Source organism: Amphiura filiformis, chromosome 4, assembly GCF_039555335.1.
Source record: "Amphiura filiformis chromosome 4, Afil_fr2py, whole genome shotgun sequence".
NCBI classification, from domain to species: domain Eukaryota; kingdom Metazoa; phylum Echinodermata; class Ophiuroidea; order Amphilepidida; family Amphiuridae; genus Amphiura; species Amphiura filiformis.
This window is the reverse complement of record NC_092631.1, coordinates 3,670,360-3,682,500: the sequence shown is the minus strand read 5'-3', so window position 1 is coordinate 3,682,500 and position 12,141 is coordinate 3,670,360. Positions and strand designations below refer to the sequence as shown.

Genomic DNA, 12,141 nt, shown 5'->3' with positions numbered 1-12,141 from the left:
CAATGTTGTACTGAAATTGGACCAGGCTGTGGTGACACAGTTGGCAGTAAGGACCGAGGACCAATCGCATCTATCAAGAAGGTCAGTGTATGTTTCAACGTTATAATTTTTCATTGATCTTAAATTAACGGTATTGTGGCTAGAAAAAATACACTTCACAGCCTTCCTCGTACAATAGATGAGGAAGTGATCACTTAGACCAATGGGTATTACCCCACTTTGACAAACCTTTGTGTTGTCACTACAAAGAATGTGATCGATCAGGGTTGATGAAAGCGTTCCAGCTCGTGTACGACCAACCCTGGTAACCTCATTGATGAGTTGGTTAAAACCAGAAGACTTAAAGGCGTGAAGGTATTTTTTTTCGTTTTAGAATTTAAAGGAGGAACCAGAAGATTGAAATTGGTATCTCCTAAAATGTAGGTTTCCTGAGATATACACATCGGGAGAATATGGCTAAATGATCAACAAAATCTTTTTGATCAGGAGGTCTGTAGATACAACCTATTAAAATAGGTTTAGATTTGGGAAGTAAAATATCTATCCAGACTCCTTCCAGACCCTCCTCAACATTGAGATCATCACGAGCATTAAAGGCAATCTCTGACTTAACATATATACAACCCCCCCCCCACCACCCTCACGGTTACGATCTTTGCGAATTAGGTTATAACCTTCAAGTTTAATTTCAGAGTCAGTTATTGTATGGTCGAGCCAGGTTTCAGAAAACGAAACAACTGCTATATTGGATTTTTCCAATATGATTTTAATTTCAGAAAGTTTGTGATAAAGTGATCTAATGTTCAGATGAGTAAAGTGCAATCCTTTGTTGTTGAGGCAGCTGAAGTCAATATCAGAAATGGGAGGCAAGTCTATAGCACATGTCATGTCGTCAAACTCCACATCTGGTTCAAAGACAAACTCACCATCTACGCAGTTGTAAAACGGTAGCATTTGAAAAGAACAGCAGTCGCAAATGTATGAAAAGTCTGACTGATCTTGAACTAGCATGTTATATGACTCATGACTCTAGTACAGCGGCTATGTGTCCATTTATAACAGGAGTCGCAACTGATGGCCTTGCTACGACTTGTTATGCCTTTACCACAAGAAGTGCACACATTTTTGAAAGTTCTCTTTCTTGGTACATCATCGGATAATGGAACGGTGCGAGTTTGGGGACCAGGGTTGGGGTTAACATCGCCTGCAATCAACAGGCGATATCGGAACGTCACAGTAGAGTTAGAGTAAAGTCTTATTCTTCTGCCAACAAGTTGCCCCTCAACGATAGGTTTGTTGGGTCTACTGATGACTGTAGTAGTAACACCATGTGCAGTATATTGATACACTTGATCATCGCTTTGAGTTCCATTGCCAAGCTGATCACTTGGCACTAAACAGCCAAACAGCAAAGTTATTACAACACTAGCCAGAAGATTCATGTTGAAATAGGTATTAAGCTGGTTCTAGAAGAAACCAAAGTTTTTGTGTGGAGATGATTGTAGACTAGAAAATACATTCAATCACTCAGTTAGTTCATTTGCAGTCAAATCCTACCTTTAAGGATGCTTTGTCCAAGGTTGAGGAATTCATCAACCTTGTACATGGAGTAAGCTTAAACATGAGTAAGCTTAAAATTAAATCAGTTAAAATGCCATATATGTGCCGTGCAAACAGCACTGATGTTAAATAAATATAACCAAAGTCATTTAAGTACCTGTAGAACTTAAAATTCTAACAGAAAGCAGCAAATTTGCTGGATTTTATGGATCCAAATCCAGACAAAATAAAATGTGTGTATCACAGCCTCGTCCCAGGCAAAAAAAAGGCTGGGATGGCATTAACTGTAGAAGAGAGTTCTTGGTAGAAGGAGATAACAGCTTCTTCGGGTTGTTCGTTATGTGGACTGTAGCAGCAGAGAACTGTGAACAGAGAAGATTTTCATTTTGGACTTTACTAAGTCCAGATTTATTTTAAACTTGAAATTAAATTCACTTTGTGTATCAAGTATGATTTTGAATGTCCAATTTATTATCCAAATAAATAAATTGTTTTAGGAGAGACTTGTTGCAGTCTAAAAAGTTTTTTTTTTATTGAATTATCAGTATCGTAACATGGTAGACTTGGAACAAATCTTAATTAATTTTTATTCTAAGAAAAAACATAGATAATAAAAGTAAGCATTAAAATGAGCAGAAATTTGCATAAATTTGGATTGGTAATGATTAGTAATATTAAATCCTACAAGTGTATCACAGATGGCAGATATCAAAAATTGTTTAAATGATTTTAAACAGCATTTTTATAGAGAAAAACTGGCATCACTTTTCAGTGATGTGCGCCCTTATGTTAATTTGCTTTTTTATGCGATATGCACGATGGTGGAATTCAGCACCTTTGTCAAGAACTAGCGTTTGAACTTGAAAATCAGTGTACTATGAAAGCCGAATAGATTTCATGATGGAATTTGAATGTCTGTGATACTAGTGATGTGAGTAATTATGATTGTGCGTATGGGGGGGTACAGTAAGTACTGTATGTTCAGTAAGCTTATAGATTTCATGCACGTGAAAATGCAATGCTGTTGATAATGCACTTGTCAATAGAAACCCTGACCCTGTGATACTAGTGAGGTGAGTAATTATGATTGTAGGGGGGTGTGCATAGGCCCGTATATTCAGTAGTTAAGCTTATAGATTTCATGCACGTGAAAATGAAGACTGTTGATAATGCACTTGTCAATTGAAACCCTGAGTCCCTGACCCACTCCAACCCCTGCCTGCAGTGCAGAGTACCCGGAAAAAATAGCCGGGCAGTTTATAACAGACGGGCATTGACACAAAATTTGTCCCTGTAGGGCCGGCCATGTGTTGTTTCCCGTCGGTCCGGGACTTGGCCGGGAGTTTTAACATTTTTGAAATTTAGCCCTGGTATAAGTCCCAGCCACCCCTCCCCCTGGTACCCTGGCTATAAGGGGGGGGGCTGGAAATTCACAGCTGCATATAGCCATATCTTTGATAACATGGACAAGTATAGTGATGATGTACATTATACAAATGATGAGATATCCTCTAAATAGGCACAATTTCACGGCTTTACCAGACGCGTAATGTTGCGAGTAAATTAAACGCCATTTTGTGCGTAGGACGTTGCAATTTAAAAAACTGCGATAATTTAAAATGACTGCAATTTGCAATGAAAAGCAAACCACCAAAAATTTCTCATTTGTAGATGTACACACATTGGTATGCATATAGCCTCTGGCATTGGCCAATTTGTCCTTGTACTATAAAAAGACCATGCACATTCTTCATATGAATCACAGGTTTATATTCACATAGCCATACATGTACCTGTACACCCCTACACACACCCACACAAACAACTGTATTTTATCCAAGGTAATTGCAGACCCCTCCTACATACGGTACCCTATAACCCTAAACATGGGCCATAACACTAACCGTAATTCTAATCCTAACCCTAATCCTAACCCTAATCCCAACCCTAATCCCAACCTTAACCCTAACATACCCTTAACAGGCAAACCCTAATCCTATATCAATTCCTAACCTTAGTCCAAATCCTAATCATATAGCCTTGGAAGGGGGTGCTCCTTTTGGAATGGATAATAAATTGGACATTCAAAATCATACTTAATACACAAAGTGAATTTAATTTCAAGTTTAAAATAAATCTGGACTTAGTAAAGTCCAAAATGAAAATCTTCTCTGTTAAAATATGTAATCTGGCAAGCAAAATGGATAGCAATTATCCATGCTGGTCAGCACTGGGATGGATAAGAGCTATCCATTATTTTCCCATTTCACTTGTATGCATGGATAACTGCTAATTCCTTTTGGAATGGATAATAAATTGGACATTCAAAATCATACTTAATACACAAAGTGAATTTAATTTCAAGTTTAAAATAAATCTGGACTTAGTAAAGTCCAAAATGAAAATCTTCTCTGTTAAAATATGTAATCTGGCAAGCAAAATGGATAGCAATTATCCATGCTGGTCAGCACTGGGATGGATAAGAGCTATCCATTATTTTCCCATTTCACTTGTATGCATGGATAACTGCTCCAGATTACATATTACAACAGAGATGATTTTCATTTTGGACTTTACTAAGTCCAGATTTATTTTAAACTTGAAATTAAATTCACTTTTGTGTATCAAGTATGATTTTGAATGTCCAATTTATTATCCAAATAAATAAATTGTTTTAGAGAGACTTGTTGCAGTCTAAAAAGTTTTTTTATTGAATTATCAGTATCGTAACATGGTAGACTTGGAACAAATCTTAATTAATTTTTATTCTAAGAAAAAAACATAGATAATAAAAGTAAGCATTAAAATGAGCAGAAATTTGCATAAATTTGGATTGGTAATGATTAGTAATATTAAATCCTACAAGTGTATCACAGATGGCAGATATCAAAAATTGTTTAAATGATTTTAAACAGCATTTTTATAGAGAAAATCTGGCAACACTTTTCAGTGATGTGCGCCCTTATGTTAATTTGCTTTTTTATGCGATATGCACGATGGTGGAATTCAGCACCTTTGTCAAGAACTAGCGTTTGAACTTGAAAATCAGTGTACTATGAAAGCCGAATAGATTTCATGATGGAATTTGAATGTCTGTGATACTAGTGATGTGAGTAATTATGATTGTGCGTATGGGGGGGGTACATAGCCCTGGTACATAGACCTGTATGTTCAGTAAGCTTATAGATTTCATGCACGTGAAAATGCAATGCTGTTGATAATGCACTTGTCAATAGAAACCCTGACCCTGTGATACTAGTGAGGTGAGTAATTATGATTGTAGGGGGGTGTGCATAGGCCCGTATATTCAGTAGTTAAGCTTATAGATTTCATGCACGTGAAAATGAAGACTGTTGATAATGCACTTGTCAATTGAAACCCTGAGTCCCTGACCCACTCCAACCCCTGCCTGCAGTGCAGAGTACCCGGAAAAAATAGCCGGGCAGTTTATAACAGACGGGCATTGACACAAAATTTGTCCCTGTAGGGCCGGCCATGTGTTGTTTCCCGTCGGTCCGGGACTTGGCCGGGAGTTTTAACATTTTTGAAATTTAGCCCTGGGATAAGTCCCAGCCACCCCTCCCCCTGGTACCCTGGCTATAAGGGGGGGCTGGAAATTCACAGCTGCATATAGCCATATCTTTGATAACATGGACAAGTATAGTGATGATGTACATTATACAAATGATGAGATATCCTCTAAATAGGCACAATTTCACGGCTTTACCAGACGCGTAATGTTGCGAGTAAATTAAACGCCATTTTGTGCGTAGGACGTTGCAATTTAAAAAACTGCGATAATTTAAAATGACTGCAATTTGCAATGAAAAGCAAACCACCAAAAATTTCTCATTTGTAGATGTACACACATTGGTATGCATATAGCCTCTGGCATTGGCCAATTTGTCCTTGTACTATAAAAAAGACCATGCACATTCTTCATATGAATCACAGGTTTATATTCACATAGCCATACATGTACCTGTACACCCCTACACACACCCACACAAACAACTGTATTTTATCCAAGGTAATTGCAGACCCCTCCTACATACGGTACCCTATAACCCTAAACATGGGCCATAACACTAACCGTAATTCTAATCCTAACCCTAATCCTAACCCTAATCCCAACCCTAATCCCAACCTTAACCCTAACATACCCTTAACAGGCAAACCCTAATCCTATATCAATTCCTAACCTTAGTCCAAATCCTAATCATATAGCCTTGGAAGGGGGGTGCTCCTTTTGGAATGGATAATAAATTGGACATTCAAAATCATACTTAATACACAAAGTGAATTTAATTTCAAGTTTAAAATAAATCTGGACTTAGTAAAGTCCAAAATGAAAATCTTCTCTGTTAAAATATGTAATCTGGCAAGCAAAATGGATAGCAATTATCCATGCTGGTCAGCACTGGGATGGATAAGAGCTATCCATTATTTTCCCATTTCACTTGTATGCATGGATAACTGCTAATTCCTTTTGGAATGGATAATAAATTGGACATTCAAAATCATACTTAATACACAAAGTGAATTTAATTTCAAGTTTAAAATAAATCTGGACTTAGTAAAGTCAAAATGAAAATCTTCTCTGTTAAAATATGTAATCTGGCAAGCAAAATGGATAGCAATTATCCATGCTGGTCAGCACTGGGATGGATAAGAGCTATCCATTATTTTCCCATTTCACTTGTATGCATGGATAACTGCTATCCAAACCTTGAGCCATACACCTTGCAACAGAGAAGATTTTCATTTTGGACTTTACTAAGTCCAGATTTATTTTAAACTTGAAATTAAATTCACTTTGTGTATCAAGTATGATTTTGAATGTCCAATTTATTATCCAAATAAATAAATTGTTTTAGGAGAGACTTGTTGCAGTCTAAAAAGTTTTTTTTTATTGAATTATCAGTATCGTAACATGGTAGACTTGGAACAAATCTTAATTAATTTTTATTCTAAGAAAAAAACATAGATAATAAAAGTAAGCATTAAAATGAGCAGAAATTTGCATAAATTTGGATTGGTAATGATTAGTAATATTAAATCCTACAAGTGTATCACAGATGGCAGATAAAAAAAATTGTTTAAATGATTTTAAACAGCATTTTTATAGAGAAAACTGGCATCACTTTTCAGTGATGTGCGCCCTTATGTTAATTTGCTTTTTATGCGATATGCACGATGGTGGAATTCAGCACCTTTGTCAAGAACTAGCGTTTGAACTTGAAAATCAGTGTACTATGAAAGCCGAATAGATTTCATGATGGAATTTGAATGTCTGTGATACTAGTGATGTGAGTAATTATGATTGTGCGTAGGGGGGGGTACATAGACCTGTATGTTCAGTAAGCTTATAGATTTCATGCACGTGAAAATGCAATGCTGTTGATAATGCACTTGTCAATAGAAACCCTGACCCTGTGATACTAGTGAGGTGAGTAATTATGATTGTAGGGGGGTGTGCATAGGCCCGTATATTCAGTAGTTAAGCTTATAGATTTCATGCACGTGAAAATGAAGACTGTTGATAATGCACTTGTCAATTGAAACCCTGAGTCCCTGACCCACTCCAACCCCTGCCTGCAGTGCAGAGTACCCGGAAAAATAGCCGGGCAGTTTATAACAGACGGGCATTGACACAAAATTTGTCCCTGTAGGGCCGGCTATGTGTTGTTTCCGTCGGTCCGGGACTTGGCCGGGAGTTTTAACATTTTGAAATTTAGCCCTGAGTATAAGTCCCAGCCACCCTCCCCTGGTACCCTGGCTATAAGGGGGGGGCTGAAATTCACAGCTGCATATAGCCATATCTTTGATAACATGGACAAGTATAGTGATGATGTACATTATACAAATGATGAGATATCCTCTAAATAGGCACAATTTCACGGCTTTACCAGACGCGTAATGTTGCGAGTAAATTAAACGCCATTTTGTGCGTAGGACGTTGCAATTTAAAAACCTGCGATAATTTAAAATGACTGCAATTTGCAATGAAAAGCAAACCACCAAAAATTTCTCATTTGTAGATGTACACACATTGGTATGCATATAGCCTCTGGCATTGGCCAATTTGTCCTTGTACTATAAAAAGACCATGCACATTCTTCATATGAATCACAGGTTTATATTCACATAGCCATACATGTACCTGTACACCCCTACACACACCCACACAAACAACTGTATTTTATCCAAGGTAATTGCAGACCCCTCCTACATACGGTACCCTATAACCCTAAACATGGGACATAACACTAACCGTAATTCTAATCCTAACCCTAATCCTAACCCTAATCCCAACCCTAATCCCAACCTTAACCCTAACATACCCTTAACAGGCAAACCCTAATCCTATATCAATTCCTAACCTTAGTCCAAATCCTAATCATATAGCCTTGGAAGGGGGTGCTCCTTTTGGAATGGATAATAAATTGGACATTCAAAATCATACTTAATACACAAAGTGAATTTAATTTCAACTTAGTAAAGTCCAAAATGAAAATCTTCTCTGTTTGTGGATGTTGGATTGCCCAGCAGAGAAATTTCCATAATCCGTTCATTATGACTAATAATGGACATGCAGGAATTGAGGGCTCTAGGTGAGATTAAGAAGCCTACTCCACCAGTGGCAGCATTCCTTTGGTTCTTCCATGCTGAAGAAGTGACTAATCTGTATCCATTCAGATCTTCCTGCAAGAGGGAGTCACTGTGACAAATCCGGTGTTCCTGCAGACATATGATATCAATGCCATAATGTGCGGCTTCATGAGCAAGTTCTTCTTTTTTGGCTAGTGAGTTGAGAGTTCTGATGTTGAAAGTGCTGATGGTAAATGTTTTTTCCTTTGTACAAATTTGTCTTGACCATCCTTATCTGCATCAGGTTTGGTCCGTCCAGGGATGGTATCAACTGGCTTTGAGACCAAACCGTCATTGATGTTTATTTATAGCATAGTCTAACGGTGACTTAGATGGTCCAGACTTCATAGCAGGGGCTTTAACCCTGGTGCTTAATTGTAAACTCATATTTCTTGTCAATGGCTGAATAAGACAGAGGTCGCCACTCCTTTTGTCATAGAGGATATAAAGGAAAGGTTTCAGCATTTAGTCCAGTTGCCACCCATACTGAATCATATGGGGATACACCTGGTCGCCTGCCGAGGAGATCTGTGTGCATGTACCCCTCAGCGGCATCAGTGAAGTCTCGATTTTTCCCAGACTCAGGTGTCTCTACCCTACAGAAGTACCTGAAACAGGTATTCTGTCCTACCATGCAAACGAAGCTGAAGACTAAAACTAAAATTAAGCCCTAGACAACTGGATGCTGAGAAGGAGGAAGAACTAGTATAAGCAGGAAAACACATGGAGCACCCAAAGGATGATGAAAACATCCAGTGGGAAACCCAGCCCCTTAAGATGGTAGTAGGGTGCTGGTAAGGGTAACTTTCAGCTCCGCGGCTATAGCCTCGGATACGTCGACCTAATGTATAAGCTTGTATACTTTTTGATATATGACACGCCCGGGGGGCACTTCCATGACAGATATACATCATGTGCCTCGGGATAGACCCCCTTTTTCAAACCGGCTTGTACCCAATGACCCCGTTTTTTGTGTTATGGTCCTACCTATTACCCAATGACCCCCTTTAAAAAAATTCATGTGCTCAATGACCCCCTTTTTCTATTTCCTGCTATACCCAATGATCTCCCTTTTAATTCCCAAATTTAGGTGGTATTTGTGTTCTCCTCTAGAAATAATGAGATTTTTCACATTTCCAAGGTGGCCAAGTTGTTTTTACGCAGTTTGGCACTTATTTATGTGTACTTAATAATACTCTTTTGGCAATCCTGTACTCAATGACTCCCATTTTACTTTTTATTACCCCAATGACCATCCTTTTTTCAAAGTTTCATACCGAATGACCCCATTTTTATTCAGGTTGTGTACTGAATGACCCCATATTTTTGTAATTGTACATTTGACCTGAATGCCCCCTACTTTCAACATGGCCGAGGCACATCCCTGCCATTTCAGATAGGGAGTGCCTCCCCCGGGATGACACGCTAACTAGTTCATCTCCTATATCTAGAACACAGCGCTACCAGTAGGGTCAATTGTCTATTGTGAGTGCCCCTGTGTTGTGTGCATACATGTAGTTAACAATAACTGCATTATGTTTTTTTTTTTTTGAAAAAAGTAGGGGGATGATGCTGTGGATCGTAAATAAATGAGCTTAATTAGCCAAGGCTTGAAAACTTACCTTTCTTTGAGTCAGCCATATCAGAAGCTAAAGTTGCTGGCCCTAAAAAAAAAAAAAAAAAAACAACAACAACAATATTTTATTGCACTTTTCATCGACTTTATACATTATTATTATTATTATTATTATACATTATTATTTAATATTATTATACACTAGCGGGATACCCGCGCTTCGCGCGGGTCCCCGCTAGATGGGAGCGTTCACCATAACAGGAATAATTACTGAACAGGTAGAATCATTGAAAAGGTACATTTTATTTTTCTAAATCTGTTCTTTCTTACATTTCCCTTTCGCTTCTTTTGTTTATTTGCTGCTTGTGATTTCCCGTTTCCATGTTTTTTATTTATCTCTGTTCTCATTATTTTAGCTTCTTTTTTCTTACATTTCCTGATTAGTTTCTTTCCTTCTTTGTTTCGTTCCCGTTTCATTTAGTTACTTTAACCCGTTGGCCTATTATTCGTACTTTTTTGTCCTCATTTTAATTTTATTTTTCTTTATAGTACCGCTTCATGTTGTTTATACAACAAACATCTTTTTCCCGTATTTATTACGTCCTCTCATATAGCGTGTCTGCGGACGTGTTCACCCGTTATCATAATCCCGTGACCCGTCCATATGTACCTTTTTGTCCTTTATGTTTCCTTTTTTCCGTATTATCATGTCCACTGGTCTCTGGCTCGCAGTCGCGTGGCTCTGCGCCGTTTACGCGCCCATTGGCGTAGTGCGCGTTACGCACGACGCGCCGACGCGCTGCCGGCCAGCTGCAGTGACGCGTAGGCCGACAACCGATTTTCATAACAAAAAACCCGTTTTACCCATATTTTCACTGTTTTTGCAGCCAATTCTTGACCGTTTTCAACCAAATAAAGTTTAAACACGTTCCCGTATATTCATCGATCTCCCGTATGAATTTGGCGACATTTGGATCGAAACTGACGGAGCCTTTATAGGCATACATAGATAGATACATACATAGATACATACATACAACATTCCCTATTTATAGTAAGACTAGCGGGACACCCGCGCTACGCGCGGGTCCCCGCTAGATGAGTAAATGGGAGCGTTCACTAAAACAGGAGGAATTACTGAACCGGTAGAATCTTTGAAAAGGTAAATTTTATTTATCTGAACCTGACCATCTTTAAGCCTACGTTTCCATTTTAACTTCTTTCTTTCTTTTTAGTTTTTTCTACATGGGCCAATTTTGTTCCATTTAAAACAAATTCTGCTGCTAAGCTTCCGATTTTCCGTTACCATGTTTTTTTTAATTTATTCAACCCCGTTCCCGTTATTTTCTAAATCTGTCCTTTCTTACATTTCCATTTTAGCTTCTATTTTATTTGCTGCATAGCTTGTGATTTCCCGTTTTCATGTTATTTATTTAATTCTGTCCTCAGTTTAATAGCTTTTTATTTAAACTTCCTGATTTTATTATAGCTTTTTTTCCCCTTACATTTCCTGAAGAGTTTCTTTCTTTCCTTCTTTTGCCTATTTTATTCCCGGTTTCATTTTGTGATTTAATATAACCCACATACTCGTACAGCCTGTTTGTCCTCATTTTGTTTTCTTTTTTATTTATAGTAGGCCTACCTCTTCATGTTGTTTGTACTTTTTAACACACACCTGTTTCCCGTATTTATATTTAGAGAATAAAGATATTGGTTTTAGCCCCTGGAGTGTATCTATCGTCTCATATAACACGGGCGACATCATTATTTTAAGTAAAACAACCAGGCGAAGCCGAGTTGTTTTACGCCAAAAATAAAGATGTCGCCCGTGTTATATGAGACGATAGATACACGACAGCGGCTAAAAACAATACCTTTATTCTCATTCTTAAACACTTCAATTCAAATAGAAATATCATAAGTATTACAAATTTGAATCAAATTAAATCCTACATTTTAAAAGGAGCTACCTAGGGCTTAAAATCGATCAGTCCCGTTGTTGCTATGCGCCTCAGATTGGTTCAAATAGCGAGCACGCGTATCGCGTTGATGCACACGCGCTGACCCGTGTGATATCGTGTCATATCACACTGGTAAGAACCAATGAGAATGCAGGAACGTTCTCAAGTGTTTAAGAATACGCTATACAGTCGTTCACCCGTAATATCATTCATTACGTGACTCTGCGTCGTTTACGCGTGCCATGGCGTAGTGCTGCGTTACCCGCGCGGTATCGCTGCGCTACGCGAGCGGCTTGGCATTAGATACGCCCGTGCGACGCGCAGGCCTAGCTTAGTAACTGACTCCTCTTTTTGTTTACCTTGGATAGCAACGGACCATATTTTCACTGATTT

At 38.2% G+C, this 12,141-nt stretch overlaps 1 protein-coding gene across 1 annotated transcript in view; it reads right to left on the bottom strand.

Moving 5' to 3' along the window:
* Window positions 1–12,141, bottom strand: part of LOC140149631 (uncharacterized) — a 122,372-nt gene that overhangs the window by 73,163 nt on the left and 37,068 nt on the right. The window contains exon 2 of the mRNA XM_072171711.1: window positions 9,834–9,875. Within this exon, the coding sequence (XP_072027812.1) occupies window positions 9,834–9,852 (19 nt within the window). The 5' untranslated portion in view covers window positions 9,853–9,875. The remainder of the gene's footprint in view (window positions 1–9,833; window positions 9,876–12,141) is intronic.